This window comes from Manis pentadactyla, chromosome 14 (assembly GCF_030020395.1).
Source record: "Manis pentadactyla isolate mManPen7 chromosome 14, mManPen7.hap1, whole genome shotgun sequence".
NCBI lineage: Eukaryota > Metazoa > Chordata > Mammalia > Pholidota > Manidae > Manis > Manis pentadactyla.
This window is the reverse complement of record NC_080032.1, coordinates 53,687,922-53,711,670: the sequence shown is the minus strand read 5'-3', so window position 1 is coordinate 53,711,670 and position 23,749 is coordinate 53,687,922. Positions and strand designations below refer to the sequence as shown.

Here is a 23,749-nt window from a genome sequence, read left to right as displayed (position 1 = left end):
CTGTTATTGGTCGAGATGGAGATAATTTATGACTTGAAATCCCTAAGACTCTTTAAATATGCATGATATGGTTTTGATTAAGTGTGATTGTAAAAAGTATGTTAGATTTGTACAACTTTATAGTTACGTCTCTATTTGATACACAGTCTGGGTGCTGCCTCCCCACCCCCATCCCCACCCCTACCCCTACCCCTATCCCATTAGTTGTGCCATATTCATATTTGTTCTGTGCTTAGTTTGGTTGATCTGAAGAGAAAACTACTAGAAATCAAAATTGAATTTCATGTGCATAAAAAGGTGTGGGGGATCTCTGTTCCTTTTCTTGTTGTCAGTTCATTAACCATAGTTAACCATAAAACTGCCAAACAACAAGATACTTTTGATAACTAAAATAATACAAAAGTTTGCTTTTTATTTACCAACCTGTTGGTGGTGGTTATTTTTAAAAAACAGCCCTGTATTTTTACACCATGCTTAATTACTATTTTCTTGCTCACTGTTGTGGCATTGCATTGGTCAGAATATAAACTGAAACTCAAAGGAATTCTGGCTCTGTGTAGCAATTTTTTGTCAACATTTTATTATGAAATTTTCAAGTTTAAAAGAAAAGTTAGAGGAGTTTCACAGTGAACACCTGTATACGTGCCACACAGATTCTACAGTTGTACTGTATTTGCTTCTTCATATAGTTATCTATCCTGTCAATTCATTATTTTAAAATGTATTTCAAAGTAAGTTGCACACTTCCCCCAGGAACTTCAGTATGCATGTCATTAAGTAGAGTTCAGTATGTTTATAGTTCTTTCTTTTTTGCCATAAGATTGATATGGTATGAAGTACACAGATCCTATGTGAACCAGTCCATGAGTTCCAGTAAATACATACACCTGTGCAACCTTAGCCACTCTTAAGATACAGAAACAACTGTCACCAGTATTACTTTATGTCCCCTTATGTATGTAGAATCCTGCTTCCTCCCTGTCTGCAGCCATTCTTTTATTTCCTACCATTATTAGCATTTTGATTACTATTTTAACCACCTCTTCTGATTTAGTATTTTCCAAATTGTTCTTTGTTATTACCATCATCATTTGCATTCATTGTCCCTTTTATTAGAAAAATAAATTAATTAACATGAGTAAACCTCTCATTTAAGGTCATTATCTGTTAACTTTGCAAAAAACCTCACTTGTTAATTCCCAGATGATTTTTATGATAGACTGGTGCCTTCTCTATCTCAGTGTGACATTTCAGACAGAGATTTCCCAGAAAATGTGGCCATTTAGCTGTGTAGTCTTTGGGAAGTTTGTATGATGAAGAGATTGAATTTCCTCTGGACACAGCTGCTCTCTTGTTTGTGGAATGCAATAGGCCTTGGCTTGGAGGGGCTTCATTCCAGGTTGGAGGAGAGGGCAGGGGAACAGAATTAGTTGCCCTCATCACATGCCTTCATGAACTGATTAGGGGAGAAGGAAGCCATTATTATTGCCAGAACCCAAGGGGAAGCAGCTGTGGCTGGAAAAGAAGAGAAAACAGATGCGTTTTCTTAGAAAATGTTACTCACATACTCTGACTACTGAGGCATTCCCCCCTGTGCATTGTCAGCTGACCACCCTGTTCCCAGTCCTGACTTCCTCACTGAATTACAGTTGGTGATTTAGGCCATCTGGATCTTGGCTCTGCCATTTTCTTCTTTATTATTTGAGTTAACTTTTAGTTTGTCCCTTGGGAACTAGTTCTTGAAAAATTGCTCTTTCTAAACTTTTACATAGAATTTTTTCAACTTAATCCTTTATAGCACTCTAAATTATATTTTACACATATGCCTCTTGTGCTACCTAGTTCTGGCTCATTTAACTTATCAATTTTAGGGGAGGTTGATGCATTTGGTACTTGTTAAAGGTAAATGATAAAACATCTAAATGAAGTTTTGTCCTAATGACGAGTTGAAACAAAATGAGGGTGTACAAGGAAGTTATCAGTGTTAGGGTTTCATATTGAAGACTCACTGGAGTTGAAGTTTTTGAGGGGTATGGCTGCTCTGAAGAAAAGGAAGCATAAAGGGCTGTACAGGCCTAAAGCCTGGGGCCTTAATCTTAGGGAATATTGAATTCTGGGAATCAGGGCAGAGTGGTCAGAAAAGGGGAGAGAAGAAACCATTTAAATTACATCAGACTGTAACAGAAGAGAGTTTTAAGAAAGGGACTTAAAGGCACCTGTCAAATGCAGTGAAAAAGTGTGAGTGAGAGCATGAAAGCCGAGTGAGGCCATTGGTCATTCCCATGCAGTGCCCTTTGGTGGAATGATGCATCCATCATCCCTGGAGGGCTTTTTGGCAATAATATATCAAGTCTTTATGATGTCTGTATCTTAAGGAAATAACTAGGAATAAACTCAGATTTCATTTTAAGGCTGTTCAGATTGGCCTCTTCATAATAGTAAAAAACTAGAAGCAAACTAAAGATTCAATAACAGAGGTGAAGTTGGATAAACAAGTGATTGTATAAATATAAAATAGATGTGGAAATAAATTTTTTGATGTGATATATTGATATTTTGGGAAAAGTAGATTTAAGAGCCTATGTGGAGTTTCTATTTTTGGAACAACAGAGTAAGGACTTCCAAAAATCTGCTCTTCCAGAAAAATAATGAGAACCCTGGCAAAAACTATCAAAATATTCTTTTTCAGAATTCTAGAAATTAAAGTCCTATATCAATCTGAAGTATGTTATTCAAGAAAAACAGCTGAATCTCAGAACAGTGAGCCATGTTCTCTAATTTCATGTCCATCTACCAAGCTGTTAAGTGGCTTTGAAATCTTATAGTTTGACACCTACAGTAGCCATGAAAATCAGCCGTTTGTAGCCCCGAAGGGGTCGTATGGCTTCAGAACTCCCCAAAAGCTTCATTTCCAGAAAATTGTCATTCTGACCTTTCTGGCAGTTTGTTGAATAGCTTCATTCTTAGGGCCTGTTTTTTGAGAAGAACTCTACTCACAGGACATGTGCTGAAATTATTAGTGCTGTTTGTTTAGCATAGAGGCTGTCTGAGGTGGCATGACCAGTTGTAGTTAGCAAGAGTCTGACCAGAAAGTTAAAAGAAGAACTAGGGAAAGAGATGACCACAGAACTAGGGATAGAGACGAAAGATTGGATGTATTCTTGGGTGTCTTCAGCCACATGTATGCATAGGGTTGTGCACATACCCAAGAAAGGACTGAGAAGACCCTGAGTTCTCACCTCTGGCTGACACTGAGACCCTGTACAAGTAGGAAAATGAAGGATATGGTAGAGTTGTAAATTGCTTTGTTGAAAGTATGTCATAATACAAACCCAGCCCCAACAAAGGCTGGAACACTTACCAGTTCAAGGCATGTAAGGAAATGTCTATCCAGTCATTAGTTGACCACTGAGCTAACTCAACAGAGACTATGGTGGCCACACATGAGAAAGAATACAGACTTTATAGAGTTAGTCCAGGAAAGTCACTAAACAGATAGCAACATCATCAGAATCTTACTTCCAAAGTGACATATTAATTAGAATGTCCAGTTTTAACCAAAAAATAACAAGTCAGGCAAAAAACCCACAAAAGTATAGACTATACACAGGAAAAAAAAAGCAGTCAGTGGAAAATGTACTTCAGTAATCCCACTGGATTTAGTAGACAAAATTTTAAATTAGATATGAAAAACATGTCCAAAGAATTAAAAAGAAAGTATGAGAATGATGTTTCACCAAATTGACAATATCAACAAGGAGAAAGAATGATAAATAGAAATTCTGTAGTTGAAAAGTATAACAGAAATGAAAAGTTCACTTGAGAGGCTGAACAGCAGATTTCAACTGGCAAGAGAAAAAAAATCAGGGACTTGAAGCTAGATCAATTGACATTATCCAATCAGAGGTACAATAATAGAAAAGAATAAAGAAGAATAAGCAGAGCCTCAGAGGCCTGTGAAGCACCATTTAGCTTGGTAGACACATAGTAGAGGGTGAGGAGAAAGAGAAAAATAGGCGCAGAAAGAATATTTGAAGAAACAACAGCTAGCATTTCATCAGAAATGATGAAGACGTAGCCAGTGTTGAAAGAAAAAGATCGTCAACCAATAATTGTATATACAGTACTATTGTTCTTCAAAAACGAGATCAAGACTTTCTAAGGCATACAAAAACAAGGCTAAAAGGAGTCTTTTGTGCTGAAAAGATATGAGACAGTAACTTGAATCCATGTGAAGAAATAGAGTTTTGGTAAAGGTAAATACATAAATAAATATAAAAGACAGTACGAATTATTTTTATTTGTAACTGTTTTTACCTGTTCTCTGATTTAAAAAATAATCATATAAAGAAATAATCGTAAAACTGTGTTGATGGGCTTATATAAATATGTAACTTGTATGACAATAATAGTATGTGGGAGGGAGGAGGGAACAGAGATATATTGGAGCAGAGTTTTTGTATATTAATGAAATTAAGTTCATATTACTCTGATCATTTTTAGATCCCAGGGAAACCACTAAAAAATTGTATTTCCCAGTGAAACCACTAAAGATAAGCCTTTCAAAAATATAATACTAAAAGACTAAAAGAAACAAAGGAGTTAAAATGGTATTCTAGAAAATATCTTTGGAACACAAAAGAAGGCAGTAATAGAGGAATATGAGAACAACAGAAAAACTTGGCATGAGACAGAGAGTAAACAAATACTGAAAGGTTATACAAAATTCGACCTTATTGGTAGTCACGTTAAACGTAGTCAAAAGGCAGAGTTCTCAGAAAGTATGAAAAAACATGATATGACAGTGCTGGCTGCAAGCCCTGTCTTCAGATTCAAAGACACAAATAGGTTGTAAGTGAAAGGACTGTAAAAGGTACATCATGAAAACAGTACCTAAAAGAGCTTGAGTGGCTATGCTAAGATCATAAAAAATAAACTTTAAGACAAAAATTGCTACTAGAGACAAACAAGGAAATTTTATAATGATAACACTCCTGGTCAGTGCACCAGGAAAATTTTTGTAATCACAAATGCATGCACCCAACAACAGAGCCCCCAAGTGAAGCAAAACTGACAGAATTGAAGGGAAAAATAGTGCAACAGTAATAGTTGGAGACTTTAATACTCTGCTTTTAGTATGGATAGAACAAGTGGGCATACGAGCAACAAGGAAACGGAGGTCTTGACTAACCCCGGAAACCAACCAGATCTTACAAATATCAACAGAAACTTCATCCAGCAACAGCAGGTTACAGATTCTTTTCAAGTGCCAATGGAACACTTCATAGATTAAACCATAAAACAAGCCTCAATAAATTTGAAGATTTCTGAAATATGACATCTAAAGCACAAGCAACAAAAGAAAAAACATAGACAAATGAGACTGTAACATTATAAACATTTGTGCTTCAGAGGACACTATCAAGAAAGTTAAAAGACACCTACAGAATGAGAGAAATATTTGTAAATCATGTATGTAAAATTATATAAAATACAGAATATATAAAGAACTCTTTCAACAATGACAAGACAAATAACTCAGTTAAAAAAATAGAGGATTCCAAGAGGCGTTTCTCCAAATAGGACCAGTAAGTATATGAAGAGATGCTCCACATTATCAGTCACTAGGGAAACGCAAACGACAAGGAGGGACCACGTCACATCCACTGGGGTGGTCACGGTCAGGGGGACAGTGATAAGTACCAATTGGGACTTTATAATTGCTGATGGGAATGTAAAATGGAAACTTTATAATTGCTGATGGGAATGTAAAATGGGAAACAGTTTGGCAGTTCCTCAAATGCTAAACATAGAGTTACCTTATGACCCTGCAGTTCCACTCCTAGGTGTAAACCTAAGACAGTTGAAAACATTTGTTCACACAGAAATCTATATTCAAATGTTCAGAGCAGCATTATTTATTCATAATAGCTGAACAGTGGAAACCACAGTGTCCTCTCAGCTGTTGAATGGGTAAACAAAACGTCATGTTTCCATACAGTGGAATGTCATTTAGCCATAGAAAGGAGTGTAATACCCATTCAGGTACAGCATGGATAAGCCGTGAAAACAGATCTAAGTGAAAGAAGCTGATCCAAAGACCAGCGAGCATCCTGATTCTGGTCATGCGGGGTATCCAGAGCAGGCACATCCTCAGAGAAAGTAGACGAGTCGGGGTTGCCCAGAGCTGGGGAGGGAGCACTGGGGAGTGACTGCTGATGGGGACGGGGACTGCCTGACTTGTTATTTTTTGGTTAAAACTGGACATTCTAATTAATACGTCACTTTGGTAGTAAGATTCGGATGATGTTCCTATCTGTTTAGTGACTTTCCTGGACTAACTCTATAAAGTCTGTATTCTTTATAGAGTGGGGGAGTGGTGAGGATGCTCAGGAGTTGGATAGTGGTGATGGTCCCGAAACTGAGTGACCGTACCATAAACCCCTTTAAAAGAGTGAATTTTATGGTGTTTGATTACATCTCAATATTAAGAGAGAGAGAGAACAGGCTTGTGCAAGAAACCTAGCCTCTTGGCATTTCCATCTCTCCCATAGATTTGTCCTAGGCTTGCTTTAACCATCTGCTGTACTGGCTGGGCCTTAGATGCACTGAGATGTGTCCACACATTATTTATAGTAGCATTATTCATAATAGCTAAAAGGTCAAATAATAAGGATCTTCATTAGTTGGTGAAGAGATAGTAGAGTGTAGTTTATCTACCTAATGGAGTAATATTTGGGCATAAAAAGGCATGGATGAACCTGGAAAACATGCTCACTGAAAGAAACCAGATACAAAAGGCCATGTAATGTATGACTGCATTTATATGGAATATCCAGAATGGGCAAATTCATAGAAAATTAAAGTAAATTAGCTGTTTCTAGGGCCTGGGGAAGAGGAAAATGGAGAGTCAATGCTAATAGAAATCAGTTTCTTTTTGGGTTTCTTAGGAATGATGAAAATGTTCTGGAATTAGATACTGATGATCTATGCAGAATTCTGTTAATATACTAAAAAAATCACTGAAGTCTGCACTTTAAAATGTTATACTTCATGGCATGGAAGTTATAGCTCAACAACACTAAAAAGTGAACTAGAAAGGCATTAACGAAAATATAAAATATTCCATATTTTTTTTAAAAAGTGAATATGAATATATTATAATATGCATAGAAAACCTTTTGAAAGAATATAAAAATAGTGTTTCTCTCTGGGTGGTGGAATTATAAATGTTTTTGCTTTTCTGTACTTTGATTATTTGTATATTGAGTATGTATAACTTACATAATCCAAGGAAATAAATTGCAAAAAACAGATTAATAAGTCTGGTGGTAAGGCATTTGTGACCTTTTAGAGGTATGGCACCTCCAAAGGGTGGGTGTGCAGCCCATGTGGAAGGTAATGAAGGGGGGAATTGGTGATCAGGAGTGGTACCTTGTGTAGATCAGTATTTGGAAACTTGGCCCTTAATTTAAGGAAGGAGGATGGACAGTTTGAGGGGTCAGCATGTGTGTGAGAGAGGCTGAATAATATTGCATTTATGAGTGTTCTATGATTTATGTACCATTTGAGCTTCACTATGTCTCATTTAGATAAATTGGGCGGTCTTTGTTTTGTGGATAAGTAAACCAGGACCCAGGGTCAATTAAGTGTCCTGACCAAGATCATGTGAGTAGTCTGTACTCGGGACCTCAGCTGATTGCACAACCGGCACTTTTCCTGCTATGCCAGACTGCATCTTGAGGATCCCCTGGTAACTGATGGTACAGGTACCGCTGGGTGCAAAATGTCACCCCAGGAAGGAAAGCTGGACCAGGGCCACAATTGTGGGGTTTCCAGTTGGCAAGAAGAGTGGACAGTCTTTCTCTGATAGGAGAGAAATGTGTGGATATGGCCATTTGGAAATGTCAGAAGAAAAGGTGACTTTGTATTAGTGCTTTTGTGGGGGATTCTTGGTTTAGTTACAAGATGAAAGACATGAAATGGACCTCAAAGTAGTAGTTTTTTGTTTGTTAATAGTCTTATAGGTATTTATTTAATGTTAACAATAATAATGCTCTTGCGGCCTTTCAGAAATGCAATCTTATTTTTCGTTTGTGCAGGTCTATTCTTACGTACAGCCGAATTGGAGGACGTGTCAAGACGCTCACATTCTGCCAGGGTTCCCATTACTTAGCTGTAGCATCTGATAATGGTGCTGTCCAGCTTCTTGGAATCGAAGCATCTAAGCTGCCCAAGTCTCCTAAAATTCATCCTCTACAAAGCAGGTATCTATCTTTTGTGGCTTTAAACTGCATTTAGTGCATTACAGTAATTTAACCGTCCTTCCCCTGGGTATTTTGGATTAACTGAGGGACTATTGTACTTTTTTTAAGCACATGAAATAAATAACACTATATTTCCAGCTCAGCTCTACCACATGTGGTTACTGTCAGAAAACTATGTATGCACATCTTATTTTCTGCCAATTTGTCAGAAGGTTGGAAGGGCAGCTTTGAATTTGCAGCTTGATCCCAGTTTGGAATCTGTCTGAATACCCTAGTTATCAGCTACTTCTTCTTTCTCAACTACTGAAAGCATAACTGGCTGGCCAATTTTGAGAAAGTCAGTGTTCTTCATAAAGAAAAGTCAGATGTCGTCAGCATTTTATCACTTGGCATTAAAACCTCTGAAGTTGATGGGAACATGTCGTGAAGCTTTTTAGTCAGATGATTTGCTTATCATTTTAAAACAAAATACTGGGTGGTTCGTTTTAGAATTTTCTTCACTTCTTAGAAATTATGGTTGCCTACAGATTAAACACATGTAAGATAAGATATTTGATGGTAAAACAGTTTCCCAACTGACCAATTTGTGCTTCACACTAAGTATTCCAAAGACAAGTAAAATATGTTAAGCTGCCTAAGAAGCTGCAGTCTAGGGGGAGAAGATTCCAGCACAGTGAGATCACATGCAGCTGGCAGGGCATGGGTAGAGATGCGGGCCTGGGGGTGAGAGCAGAGGAAGTCAGCCAGCCATAGTGGGGGCCCCACAGGCATGGCAGGCAGAGTGGGGTCCCACGGGCAGAGGCAGAGCGAGCAGATACTAGTGGGGTTAAGTCATGGCCATTTTATGGCTAAGGCAGAGAAAGGTGTTTGTTGGATCACCTAGGATTTTATTGTTTGTATTTTGTATTGTTTGTTATTTTGTTTTGCCTTTGTAATTAAAACAAGTATTACTTTTAACACATTCACTAATAAGATATGGCCAGCTTTTGTCCAGGACAAATTATATATGGCCCTTAACTAAAAAACAAATACTTGCTAGTTTTCCTTAAAATCGTTTCAGCAAAGGGTGTCTATACAGCAATGTACCTGTTGAGTCCCATGTAAGTTAACAGACCTGTTGGCAAAATGTGTCGTGTGGCGACTGTGCGGCAAGTCACACACACAGATGTGCACATTCTGCACACCAGCGCCTCTCAGCCGACAGCACTTCACCCTAAGCAAACACCGACAGCCTCGACTGGGAGGTTGTGCCAGCGGGTTTAGGGTTCATTCTGCCTCCTGGCACAGTGCTCCCGAGAAACCTTGTTGTGAGTCCTTTTTTGTTTCCTTTGCTTCATTTAGTCAGATCAACTTAGTATCAACTGTTGTCAACTCATTATTAATTAGAATGTGTGGCTCTTTTCACTTTTTATTTGGCATTTGGACTTTTCATCATCCCTTTAGAAGGGGAATATAGTGTCAGAATATTTGTAAATATAACTGTCATCTAAGGGATCAGCAGACTACAGCCTGCAGTATGGCCATAAACTAAGAATGATTTTTGCATTTTCAAAGGGTTGTAAAAAAGAAAAAGAGAATATGCTGTAAAGATGTGTGTGACTTGCAAAACCTAAACTATTTTTTACTATCTGGTTCCTTAGGAAAATGTTTGCTAACCCTTGATCTAAGACCCTAAATCTAAAATAGTGTATGCAGAAGCATGATACATATTCATCAAGGAGGCTGACCAGTATGTTTATGATACTCTTTTAGTTTAAAAATGCCTCAGCCTGAAAAAAACAGAATACCATACAATGGAATAGCACATAAAAATGAGAGGAAAGGAATCAGTAATATTTTATTACTTTTATTTGATTATCATTATGAAAAGGAATAAACTATTGATAAAACATCAATGCACCTTAAATCCTTCTTGTTAATGAGAGAAGTCAGACCCAAGACAGGACACTGCTTTCAATCATGTGACATTCTGGAAAACAAAACCATGGGGAGGAGAACAGATCAGTGGGTGCCCCGAGATGGGGATAGGAGGAGGGGTGGACAACAAAGGGGCCACACCTGGTAATTCTGGGGGCGTGTGATTGTTCTCCGTGCTCCTGTGGTAGAAGATACACGGCTGTGTGTTTGCCACAACCCATAGAATTGTATAACACAAAAAGGGAATTTTCCTCCATGTAAATAAAAACAGAAAACAGGAAAGGAGGAAATCAGTCTGCTGTCCCACAGATGGGCCGTGTGGTCACACTGAAGATGGGAGGAAAGGAGCCAGCGGCTAGCTTCGGTTTAGACCAGAGTAGTGGCTTGCTTGGAGCCGCGGGGCTATGATGGGAGGAACCCAGCTGAAACACGTGTTCTGGTTGGTTGTTTTCCGTAGGGGTGTGGTTTAACGATTCCGTAACTACTTTAGTTGTGTACTAGCATTAACAAATAAGTAAACGTGTTGTAGATAATGAGAGCCAGATTTCCCAGTATGGAAAAAGAAGTCAATAAATAGGGGAAGAGGGATGTCTAGAATTGAACCCTGGTTCTGGGCAGGTACTGGTGTGGACTCCTGATACATGTATGTGCTTATGCACATGTATGTGTAGAACAGAAATACAAATGTGTCTGTTTCCATGAAGTAGTATACGTAATATGTTCCGTAGCTTTGGCCATTGAGAGAGACTGGAAACAGGGACACCTCCATAACAGTGCAAAATTTTTAACACATAGACCTTGGTTTTTAAATACAGTTCTCCAGTAAAGGAACCAGTGTGCTTCTAGGCCGGCAGTGAAAAATACAAGATGAGTCTGGATCATCTTGTGATGCCAGAAAGTTAGTAAGTGGTCCAAAAAAATCATATTCAAAGGGCATTGGCTCCAAGCTGAGAGAGCTTCCTGTGGCCAAAGTTGGAACATCTTGAGCAACAAAATCAATAAGGATAGTATTGAGTTACAACTCAAAGAGTAAAGTAAATATCCCATGAGTCCATACTGATACATATAAGTACATACATAAATTAATGGGGAAGAAATGACAACTCTTCTTTACAGAAGAATTCTAATCAATAAGTATAGGGGAATGAGGGAAAGAGAGCCACCATTAGAACACCACCCTCTTGGTCTGTTAAAGGATCCTAAAGTCAGTGGACAGTGATTCAAGCAGAAATAGTATTTTCACAATCTCAGAAGTATTTCCCCTAAATACCGAGTCGTTTTAAGTGGAAAAATAATTCATTTACAGAAGAGGTCCTGGCAGACACCCTTTTAGCCAGATGATCATTGTCAGTGTCACCTCCGCACTTGCTGCCGTCAGGAGCTCATCATCTGCGCTGGGAGGGTGTGCCGCTGACCCGGCTCCTCCCCTGGGAGGCGTAAACACGGGCTGTTCATGACAGCACAGGGCAGACGCAGACTGAGGGGCATTCTATGAAGGGACAGGCTGGTAGTCTGCAGAAATGGTAGGGTCTTCGCAGGCAGTGACAGACTGACAGTGGGGGAGTCCGAGGAGGTGGGACAGTGCTATGAGGCACCTTGGTTTGGATCCTGGAACAACAGTAAAAGGACACTAGTGGGAAAACTGACAGAATCCTAATGTGTTCTGTCCTTTACTTGTACTGTGTTTAATGAATGTTGTATGGTTCTGTAAGGTTTACATGCTGGGGGGGTGGGGCACTGGGGGTGGGATTATACAGGAATTTTTTCCTGTTTTGCAACTCTTCTGTAAGTCTAAAATTACTTTAAAAAAATGCCTCAGCTGTCATTGTCTTGATGGATCACAAAGCTTTTAATTTCTTGACCATGGTTAGAGTATAAATTCATGTGAAGTGACGCTTGATGCCATGTTTTCAGTGACTGGGAAACTGCTTGCCTTTTGCCTTGTGTATTCTTCAGGGCTCTAGACCAGAAGGACGATGGCTGTGTTGTGGACATGCACCACTTCAGCTCGGGCGCGCAGTCCATCCTGGCCTACGCCACGGTGAACGGGGCTCTGGTTGGCTGGGACCTCAGGTCTTCAAGCAATGCATGGGCGCTCAAGCATGATTTGAAGTCAGGCCTCATCACTTCCTTTGCCGTGGACACCCACCAGTGCTGGCTCTGCCTTGGTGAGTGGGCTTCCACTCATTGCCTGTCTCTTGAATACCGCTGTTGTCTGGAATTGCTTCTTACGAAAGCTTTCTCCTTTTTCTTCACTGGTAGTTTTTTCCCATCTCCTTTTTAAAAGTAATTATCACCTGCAACTTAATTTTTTCCATTAAAAAATAGACTTGAAAGAGTAAAGTCAGCATCCCAATGTGTATAAAACAGTTTCCGTTTCTCTTTGTCCTTAAATGAGCCTCTATGTGATCACTGTACCGATCAGATTTGCTGGCATTGGTTTATTTATTCTGCCAGGGAAGCAGTAGGCTGGGTTTGTGGATGGTACTGCTGTGTTGGTGCAAACTCAGGCTTCCGTTCCAGGAGCCTCCGGCAGGCTATGTAACTCCTCCGAGTGGCATCCTCTCTTCAAATGGGGCTACTCCTTTCGAGGGCTGCTTTGAGAATGTGGTGGGGGAAAGGCATCTCTCATAGCGCCTGACAGAGGAGAAGAGCTGGGCAGTGATTCTGGCCCTCCTCCCCACCCCCTTCCTCAGAGGCTGAAGATGCACCATGTGCTCTCCTCACTTCTTCCCTCTTTTAGTCACGTGTTTTCACCACCACCCCGGCCACCCCATAGGGCTTTGGGACCTGCTCCTTGAGAAAGGCATCACATTTTATTTTTTCCCACTTGCCTCTCTTTTTCAGAAGAATTGTACTCTGCTATGCTTGAGTTTTGGTTTCTAGTTTCCCTGACTTGCATTTATGATATTGTTAAGTATCTGCCCTTTCCTTTCCTATTTTTTATGTCGTTCATATGGAATGCATTATTTTTTGCCTTATGTGTAAATAAGTTGCACAGGTACAGGATGGTATGATGCCAGGCCTCAAGGAGTGGGTATTAAATCCTTAGCAGATGAGCACATGGCAGTGATGCTCTCAGGCATCCTGATCAGCTTTGAGGAGGGCAGCCAGTACTTCCTGTAGCTATTTGAGCCCTTGTCCCGGAAGAGACAGGGTGACAGACAAGAGGGGCCAGTGGGCCCCTTTGTCTCTTCCCACCTCAGTCTTGTTACTGGAATTAGGGACTAATCCAGAAAGATGCTGTGTGCCTCTGTCTGGACCAGCTGTTCATTGTTCAGTAGGCATTGTTCCTGGGGAGCGGCTCCTTTCGGTGCTGTTTAAGTTGTCTTGGGCAGATGTGTGGGTACTCACCCCAGTTTCTGTGGTATTGGACATCCATACCTGTCTCTGGAATGACTGGAGAAAAGGGCATACAGAAATGATCATCAAATCAAACCTGATGGCAGCTGCTGCCCCTCTGGGACTGATAAAATGATCAGTGAATACCAGTAAAACCTCTCTGGTTATTTAAGGCATTCACAATTACCAAGTTCAATTTTTATCTTCTCTAGACATTCTGTTTTATTGTGGGTTTAATTAATGAATCATTCATTTTCAGTTTACATTTGTTAGACACATTTGTTAGACACTTCTGTAGTAGCAATGTGAGACGCACTTTATGCCTTCATTATTTAACAAATAGAGATGCTGTTTGAAACTGGGGAAGCAACTTCATGAGACCAAAGGATGAATAAAATTCATTCATACAAAGCTAATGCTGTTTACCATATGTTTAAATGTAGCCTGATGTACTCTAATCATTAGATGTAATATTTTTGGCTGTCTTTTTTCTTAAGGTACAAGCAGTGGTACCATGGCTTGTTGGGACATGAGGTTCCAGCTGCCAATCTCCAGTCACTGTCATCCCTCCAGGGCTCGAATCCGACGCCTGTCAATGCACCCGCTGTATCAGTCCTGGGTGATCGCAGGTGAAATGGAGGGCTGGCTTTCGGGTGTTGGGGAATTTTCTTAGAAAGTGCATAACACCCTGCTGCCAAGACTCATATTCTTAGGGTTTTTGTTTTACATATGAACCCAGTGCTTGATTCTGTTCTGTTATGATTATGGAGGTTTCCACCACTGGTTCTATCATTTCAAATGTACCATGTTTGAAAGTGATCTCCTAGGCACTACCATCCCCTTCACTCCTGTCTGCCACCATTCCCCTTCCACTGTGTTCTTTCTTCTGTATCCCATCTTTTTGCTAAAGCTGCCACCATCTTCCTAGAAATCTAAGTTAGAAACCTTGGCTCATCTTGTCAGTTGCCATTTCTTATTGATCTGTTTGTTGTGTTCCCTTCCCTCCCCTCATTGGACATTCCAATTTTCCTGTGGGGCTCTTGGGCAAGATACTTGGGCAAGTCTTTAAAATTCACTTTCCTCATCTGTAAAATGTGGTTAAAATACTTACTAGCAGAGTAGTAAGACTTTGAGATAAAACATGTAAAGTCTGGCACACAGTTCATGCCTGATAAAGCTTGTTATTCATTGCTCCCCTTACCTCTGCGCTGCGCCCCTTCCTTGTACACAGTCCATCTCACACACGGCTGTCAGTCACCATGCTGCCCGAGTCGATGCCATTCCTCAGCCTGCCTCTTATTTGACTTATCATTTGTCCAGTTGATCATTTCTTCTTTCTGAAATACTTTACTTCCCTGATTTCAAGGACATGACTCTCAGTTTGTTGATGTGCTAGTTCCTCCTCATTGTCTGACTTTTAAATCAGGGTCTGCCTCAGGGCTCAATCTTAACCTCCTCTCTTTTCACACAGGCTTCCCTGTATGATCTCATCTAGTTGCATGCTTTAGATTCCAAGTTTATTCAGATTTACTTATCTGTCCACTTGAAATCTCCCCTAAGATGTCTAACAGCTGTCTTAAACTTGGCATGTCCAACCTGAACACATGGTTTCCTCTCTGTCAGTTCCTTCAGCACGACCACTTACCCGAGACAAACCTGTCCTTAACAATATTCTCCCAGTAAGTGGCAACTCTCATATGCTAGATGCTCAGGAGAAAGCCTGGTGTTGATCTTGATTACTCTTTCTTGCTCATCCCACTCCAGTCCATCAGCCAGATATATGTTCTATCTGAACTGTATTCAGAATCCGACCCCTTTTTACCACCTCCATCATTGGCTCCCTAGTCCGAACCATCATAATCTCTTGTCCCTGTTAGTGCAATATCCTTGTAACTCCCTGCTTTTATCCTTCCCTCTTTTATCTTGCCTGCTGTTCTTTCTTCTACCCCAGTACCTTCCAGTGGCTTCTCACTCCCAGTAGCAGGCAGACTCGTCACCATGGCCCACAGGCTTTATGGTATCTGCTCCTGCTACTCCCTGATCTTCTTTATCAGTCAGGGTGCCAACAGGAGATAGATGGCATATGCAAGGTAGGATCATTTGAGGAGGATATATTTTCAGAGGAACTATTTACAAAGGTATGAGTGTGGGGCATCATAAAAAGTAGTGCAATAAAATAGGGCTGAGTGAGTACTGGCAGAGTGGCAGTAGAAGGCAGGGCGGGAGGGAATGGTCACTGGGATCTGAAGGAAGCTGAATAGAGAAGGCCGCCTTGAGAGGACCGGTGGTTTCCAGGTGACAGATGCAGCCAGTCTAAGGTGACTGACTTGACATTCATCCATCTCTTTTATCTATGGGGCTTCCACAGGCCTGTCTGTATTTGTTTTCTATGATTACTGTGACAAATTGCTGCAAACTTCGTAGCTAAAAACAATAGATTTATTCTCTAACCCTTCTGGAGATCGGAAGTTTGAAAAGAATTTGGCTAAACTGAAATCAAGGTGACAGCAGGGCCACATTCCCCCTTTATCAGGCTCTGAGGGAGAGTCCGTTCCCTGGCCTTTTCCTGTGTCTAGAGCCGCATGCCTTGGCTCGTGGCCCCTTCTTCCATCTTCAGAGTGGGCCCCAGCACATCTGAGTTCATTGCCTTCTTTGCTGTCTGATCTACCTCCCTCTTTAAGGCACTTGTGATTGCACTTAGAACTCACCTGGATAATTCCCCACCCCTTAATCAAACTAAGGCCCTTAATTAATCACATCTGAAAAGTCACTTTGGTAACACTGTGAAGGGTGTCATTCACAGAATCCAGAGGTTGAGACCTGGTTGTTTTGAAGGGTCATTATTTAGTTCCCAATAGGCCAAACCCATCTAGCAGCCAGAGGGTGTGCAAGGTTGTTGGTGGTGTCCATGTGGGTCCCCTTAGCATGGAAGGTGACCTGCACTGTGCCCTTTTCCCTGCTCATCTTCTGTGCTCGGTCTGCTCCAGCCACACTGGCTTCCTGGCCTTTTTCGCGGACTGAGCACACTCTGCCTCAGGGCCTTTGCATTTTTTTGGCTTGTTGTCCCCACTAGAATATAAGTTCCATGCAACAGAGAAGTTTTGCATAGTTTGCCTGCCTTCCCTCAGTGCCCAGGACAGTGGCAAGCTCATAGTACATGTTGGTTCAGTAGATAAAAAAGGAATGAGCCTTGGGGTGTTGTCACTCCTGCTCAGAAATACCCAAGGGGAAGATGTTTCTCTCAGGTCTACAGTTCTCATGTTCTGTTGTCTCCCTCCAGCCTCCTGTCCTTTCTCTGCCTTCATCTCCCACTCCTCCCTGCACCAGGGAGCCCCAGGCTCACCAACGCCTCATGTTTCCCCGAGACCCTGGAGAGCTGTGGTTTGTGTGCTCATTCCACTCTTTGTGCCTGGAATGGCTTGCCTGTGTGCCATCTGAACCCATCAGCTTTGCTCGTCCCTCAGCCTCAGCGAAAGCATCTCTGTGAGGCGACCGTGACTCTTGCCTCCCGGATGTGGTCTCCCTCCTTGAGTTCAGGTGGAACTTGGCACTTCTCCCTTGCTCTCATTGACACACACACACACACACACACACGCACGCAATATATATTTTTTCTCTATTTATGATTTGCCCTTCTTAGCCCATAGTTCTTTCTGCTTAGTTGGACACCAGTAAATATTTACAGGGCTATTAAAAGCATTTTTTTGGAACTCCAATCTGGTGCCAGGGTCACAGTGTTATTAGAAGAACTAGTGAGCACTTGTGCAGGGTGGGGGAAAGTGGAAACAGCTCCAGGCTAACCTGGATGACCCACAAGATGGAAGAGCTCTGTGAACGGAGTTCTGTCTGAGTAACAGTTCTGGCCTCTGTTTCCCTCAGCTGTTCAGGGTAACAACGAAGTGTCCATGTGGGACATGGAGACCGGTGACAGAAGATTCACCCTCTGGGCCAGCAGTGCACCACCACTTTCTGAGTTACAGGTGTGACTCCAGTTTTTATCACAAAGGACAATATAATTTACCCCGTCCCAAGCACTTGCAGGCATTGTACCAAATGTGACATTTGTCGAGCTTTTGCATTAAAGTAAGTGTTGTCCTTTCCAGTTTCTTAGGCTTACTGCTGTATGCTTGGACCTTTGGGTTGCTAGCTCTGTATGGTTTGTGATGTCTCTTTGGGACTCCACTAAATATCTGGGTTAATTAGGGAAAGTCCAGATTGAAGTTTAGGTCATTAAAAAATCGAATATGATCCTCTTCCATACACTCTGTTTTTAATTGTCATGTTGCCAAGGGTGCTTTACTGGGGCAAAAGGTAGGAGAGATTTTTTTTCTCCTTTAGTTCAGGTCCTTGTCCCAAATAGAAAATTTTAGGAAGCTGAACAGGCTTTGTCTCTTCACTCAGAATGATACAAAACAAATACAGTTTATAGTCTCAAAGAAAGAAGTCTGTAAGACATACATACTCAGTCTCGTTTCTTCAGTTAGCCAGGTGCCTGCAAAGCCACTGACAGTTGATTTGTTTCTAGAAATGGTACCGTCATTTATGGAAAACACTGGTGTCTTTGTTGACTCATATTTCTTTCTTTTTAAGCCTTCCTCGCACAGTGTCCATGGTATCTACTGTAGTCCTGCAGATGGAAATCCTATCTTGCTGACAGCTGGCTCAGACATGAAAATAAGGTACAGTATCTAATAAAGAATATTTCATATGTAACACTTTACAGAAAGGACAGTACAATGTTGTTGGATACCTTAGTTAACACGGGTATAATTTATTACAGATGATGTATTATTTATCCATTTGTAACTAATTTTATGCTGTCTTAGAAAAGTCTCTTTCCTAATGCAGAGGAAAATAAGCTGTGCACTGATGAATATAAGCCTGTGATCATTATTTCCTTGGTTATTTCCTGCCATTCGGTTCCTCTTCTCTAGGTTTTGGGACTTGGCCTACCCAGAGAGGTCCTATGTTGTTGCAGGAAGTACTAGCTCTCCATCCGTGTCCTACTACAGGAAAATAATTGAGGGCACTGAAGTCGTCCAGGTATAAGTAGTCTTTTCTCTCCCAACTTCTGTAGGCAAAAACATGGCTTTCAGGAACACTAAGTTGATTAAGATAAGTGGATTTTGCCAAGAGTGGCAGTGTTTCTTTGAGTTTAAGAAGTATGTTTATTTTCCTTGGCTTTTCTGTATTTTTTAAATGAACTTTTATTAAGGTATAATCAACATACACAAAGTGCCCGTATAAGCATATGGCTCGAAGTAAGTGCTTTATACAGTTGGCTTGGTCCCTGAGACAACTTGACGAGGAAGTACATTTAGTATTTTCCTTCTACAGAACGAAAAGTTAAGCACAGTAAAGTTAAGTGACTTGTCTAATACCGTCCACCTAGTAAGTGCCAAAGCTGGGATTCAGACCTGGCTGGGCTTTCTAAGGTTCATGTTCCTGAGCTGGGCAAAAACCTCTGGGGAGGTGGTCACCTGAAAGGCCTGGGGCCCAAGGAGGTACTCAGTAAGTCAGAGTGCTGCCTTCGAGGCAAGTAGCGGGCTTCTGAGGTGCCAGACATCCAACACGTATTCACTGCCAGATTCTGGGCATTCTCACCTCTCAGTAATACACTTCCCCTTGTTTCTTTTGATGTTGACAAAAGGGAACATGAGATTATTGTATAGATTGTTGGTCCCTTTATAAGTTTTTCATATTTGTAAGTGGGTACTCATGGAATGCAGTGACGGGAAACCTCACATGTCATTCTGGATTCCCTTTTAACTCCTTTTGCTCAATATATTTGTGAAGGGATAACTATGTCACAAGCGGTGTTAGTTCTAGTAAGAACACCAACATATCCAAGGGGTAAGAAGACTGATGAGAGGCGGAATGTGGTGCAGGCATTTAACTTACGGCTTCCCCCTGACTTTTAACCCTGAAACAGGAAATTCAGAACAAGCAGAAGGTTGGACCAAGTGATGACACGCCCCGGAGAGGCCCAGAGTCTCTGCCTGTGGGGCACCATGACATCATCACGGATGTCGCCACGTTCCAGACCACACAGGGCTTCATCGTGACTGCCTCTAGAGATGGCATTGTTAAGGTGTGGAAGTGAAAGCCTAGTGATGTGTACAATTTGTAACAAAGTTATAAATATACCGTAACTCAAGAGTTTTTTTAGAGAAGTGCTTAATTTTCAAAACCATGTCTCTATAGTACTGTTTCACAAATTAAACAGATCCCACCCAAGGCGGCTAAGGACGTTGCTCTTGGCTAGTATATGTGCATCTCTGCGAGAACCGGCCAGGTGGCAGTATCTGGGATTTTTCTGTTGTATAGGTCACAGAGGTGAGGGATTTAAAATGCTCAGACTTACATGATGTCAGTTCACTTTGTACGGAAAAAGATGGTGGAAAAGATGGTTGTAAGCTATTATAATGTAAACACGTTTTTGCTATTAAAAATACTACTCAGACCAGCCAATAAATTGTGTTCAAGCATCTTAAGGTTTGCTTCTCTTGGTGTGTTTACCAGTAATTAACAAAAGAATAAACTTCCGCAGTATTTGTTCTAAATAAATGGACCAGTGTCACAAGGAGTCACTGACAGAACTAGGCCTTATGCCCAAATCTTTGGACTCTCAATGTTATGCTCTTTCTGCTCTTAACTTCTGTGTGTTTTATAGTCGTTTTTATTAGTTATTTAACACTGTAGAACTGACCCTGTATCAGATCTAGAGAAATGTGTCTCTTCTTGGCCACCATTACTGCTTTCTGCAGGCTTGCCTATAAACTGTGAAATTTGGTTCACCAGCTTACTTTTATCCAGTACAGATTATTTATTAAATGCATGAAAAAGAAAAGGTTTAAGCTGTTAAAAATACACCAAACATTTATATTTTTAAGAGATCAAAATTCACCTTTCTCACTAAAATGAGCCCTTCAAGATTATTGATTATTGTTTGTACACAAACCTGATTCTCTCTCCACATTTACTTCTCATCCACTTGCAGAAAGGTTTACAGTGTTCAGAATAGTTAAGTCTGAAATTAGTTACGTGAATCTATATAAAACCAGAAAGTTGGACAGAAAATCTGAATCTGGGGAAAATACTACTTAAGAAATATTTCAGACATTTAATTTTCTATAATTACATGGTTTCAGTTTTGGTAGATGGCAGTTTGCAATGCATATGTCTGACTTCACAGTTCAATATGCATAATGTTCAGACAGGTGAACAACAAAACTGTTAGAAAATACTGTTATCCAGAAAGGTGCAAGTCAGGAGTGATGGCTGACCAGGCCAGACCCCCCAGTGGGTCAGTAGAATTTGCAAATTTGACATTGTTACATTGCCTCTGTTTCCCTTAAAGTCTGCTAAGATCCAATTTAAGAGTCTCTAGCTATTGAGTGAGATTTAGAGTCTGCAGAGGTTGGAGAAGTTTTTTTGAGACAAACTGTTGTGCTGAGAATGAGCTTCAAGCCTGGAGCCATTAGATAAATGTGGGAAGTGCTGAGGAGAAAAATCTAATGGGCTGATGGAGATCCTTTTCTCCCCTTACCTTCCTGCCACCCCTTCTAATCCCCCTAAAGTTCTCCCCTCCCCCCTTTAAAAAGAGGTCACTGGGTTGAGTTGTCATGAGTATTACAATCTGAAGCCATATTGAGTTGCATCTCTTTTTCAACTTTTTTTTCACTAACACATTTGACTTACAGCTCAGTACAAAAATAATAGGAGGCATAGTCACTTTACATTTTAAGCCAAGAATGATCACTGCTTGTTTGTGTAATTCTTGGTTTAAATAGGGTTTTATTTAATTTATACTGAACTTTTGCTGCTTTCCTGTTTGGGGTGAAAGAAGAAAATCATGGAAAATGGTAATATTAGGGATTTATTTTTTAAAAGGAACTTAATATTTGTAGTATGTTTCAAACTCTTTACCTAGTAATGATGAAAAAGATGACCCAAAATGCTAAAATATGCCAACATGCTAAATCTCAATCACCAAGGGGATATTTGTTTGGTGTACTTTATTGATCAATGCAGAAAAAATAGGCAAATACATTTTAAAAGTACTTCCAGCAATAAACATAAGAAAGGAGTTTTTGCTTAATCCAAAGTTAACCAGAAAAATCCCTTTTATTAGAATACCTTTTAAATATTGCTCATCAATTCCTTGTATTTGAAACAAATTTTTTCTAAACCCTGAAGCACCACTTAGGATATGAAGAAACCTGATGTGCTTTCCTGTTCTTATTTCCTGAGTGTGAAGTTGACATTTTAACTCCCTGCCCCTCTGAAGACACTGGGAGCTCTCCCTCTGGAGTCACCTGAGTAAGGATGGCAGAGGTGGTTTAAAAAAACACTGCAGGTGGCCCTTTGTTCCCAAGTTTTATGAGTAGAGGTATAGAAAAAAACCTGATCATACCTGCTGGTCTTAGGTGTCAGTTCCCACCTGCTGTGCGTCCAAGGAGGCTTCCCTTTTGGCTGAAGAGGGTGGTCCTCTGCCCAGCAGGGCCGTTGGCTCCAACTGTGGAGCCGCTCTCAGAGGTCAAGGTAAGGTCTGAACATTGTGTCTGGACTAAATGCTGCCTGCTGTTCAGTTGCTGATAGTATCAGCCCTTCCGTAAGATTAGTTAGTTACGTGAGGGGATGGGGAGAGAGTGGCTGTCAGTGGAGGCCACCAGAGGCTTGGTACTTCGGAGACCTCTCCTGCTTTAACTTACTCTGATCTCTTTGCATCTTTGCAACCCCACGTGGATTTGTAGATCCAAATATCAACAACTTTCTTATCTTTTCCAAACTATGCAGTTGAGGCTCTGTCCAGAGCTTGCTGGTCCTCTTTGGTGCTATGCACTATTGAGTGTAGCTACCTGATTGCAAAAGTAATTACCCATGACAATTGTGCCTGTCTTCTCCTTGGGTAAACGATATATAGATTAGTAAAAAAATAATAAATGGCAATAATAGGAAAGAAAAGTGCCCATCAAAATGGCCGGGCAGGGGGCTCTGTATAATGAGAAGGAACTTCAGCTCAAAAGCAATAATCTATGTTCTGGAGGAATTAATCAGTTTCTCATGGGGTTAAGGAGGATTTGCAGCTGGGGAAAATTACTCTCTGCCCCTCACCTGTCCAGGCAAACAACTACAGAAGGTGAGAGGAAACTTGTAGCACAAGCCCCCGACTGGTCCATGCAGAGACAGAGGTGTGCTTAAATGCAATCATCCTGGAAAGCCAAATGTCCAAAGTTGTGACATACCAGAAGCACCAATTACTAAGATAAATTCTGGAGTCTCCCAGAACAATCTTTGGTTAACTACATGAGCATTAAACAGTATTAAATTGAGAAAAAAGTCTTGGTTTACATAAAGTGAACTAGACAGAGATCTATAATCAAAAGAATTAGCCCATGTATACACTATATAAAGTTTACCTTCAGTTATATTTCCACTAGACTTTTCAAAAATACTTCTTTCATTCTTCCACCTTTTAATGATAACAGTTCTTGAACACATCAGCTTACAGTGCTAGAGTTAACAGGAGCAGTCAGATAAATGGACAGGACATCTTAATACCAACAAATGCAAGGGGTCAAGTTGCTGGATCATCTACAACCTGTGGTTTGTCCAGCCCTCTGACTGGACCTTGGATACAGGCAGATACCCAAATAAAAGTTGCCCACGGTGATGGCAGTGAACTTAATTATTTAAGTCCAGAGTTTTACCATCCTTTCTGAGGCTAAATTCTTTGAGCATGTCCTTTATCATGTTGTTTGGGAGCAGTTTTTATCACCTGTTTTCCATTTTTAAAGGTACGGAATATGTTTCTGGTAAAATTTTGAACAGTACCATCTCTGCTGCCTCTTGCTACTCTTGAAAGATACTTGTTATCTTGAAAGAATTTTGCCTTCTGTAATACGTCTTCTTTGAGGGTAGCTTTATGTGGTCCAGGAGCAAAGCTATACAACAAAAAAAAGAAGCATCATAGAAGATAAATACCATTTCAGCTTCAATAGACCCTGTGTTAATCTGCCTTCCTCCCTAAATGTTGCACCCATTCCTTGTTGCATTCTTCTTTCAGGGTAATTTTACTGGGGATTTACATGGGGCATATGTATCAAAGCCAATAAATAAGACATCTTGTCAAGTTACCGCAAGTATAATCTCAACAGTAAAGGTTCTTCTTTGTGGAGCTTGTCCCACCCGGAACTTCATATGGTGGGTTCCTTCTGATT

At 40.7% G+C, this 23,749-nt stretch overlaps 2 protein-coding genes across 10 annotated transcripts in view; one reads left to right on the top strand and one right to left on the bottom strand.

The window, feature by feature from the left end:
• PIK3R4 (phosphoinositide-3-kinase regulatory subunit 4) overlaps window positions 1-20,020 on the top strand; it is a 74,305-nt gene extending 54,285 nt beyond the window's left edge. For 3 of the 6 annotated variants that reach the window (XM_036894768.2, XM_036894767.2, XM_036894765.2), the window contains 7 exons: window positions 8,103-8,267; window positions 12,141-12,352; window positions 14,024-14,155; window positions 17,406-17,506; window positions 18,117-18,205; window positions 18,461-18,569; window positions 19,459-20,020. In XM_036894768.2, coding sequence (XP_036750663.2) covers window positions 8,103-8,267; window positions 12,141-12,352; window positions 14,024-14,155; window positions 17,406-17,506; window positions 18,117-18,205; window positions 18,461-18,569; window positions 19,459-19,629 — 979 coding nt within the window. In that variant the 3' untranslated portion in view covers window positions 19,630-20,020. Of the gene's footprint in view, window positions 1-8,102; window positions 8,268-12,140; window positions 12,353-14,023; window positions 14,156-17,405; window positions 17,610-18,116; window positions 18,206-18,460; window positions 18,571-19,458 lie in introns of those variants that run through there. The other 3 variants (XR_005026731.2, XR_005026730.2, XM_036894766.2) reach the window with 3 other exon arrangements.
• LOC118917226 (collagen alpha-6(VI) chain) overlaps window positions 10,098-23,749 on the bottom strand; it is a 173,088-nt gene continuing 159,436 nt past the window's right edge. For 2 of the 4 annotated variants that reach the window (XR_008993763.1, XM_057491870.1), the window contains one exon: window positions 10,098-10,236. Coding sequence is in view for 2 of the 4 variants with exons in the window: in XM_057491870.1 (XP_057347853.1) it covers window positions 10,221-10,236 (16 nt within the window). In the remaining 2 variants the exon portion in view is untranslated. Of the gene's footprint in view, window positions 10,237-21,386; window positions 23,474-23,749 lie in introns of those variants that run through there. The other 2 variants (XM_036894780.2, XR_005026735.2) reach the window with 2 other exon arrangements.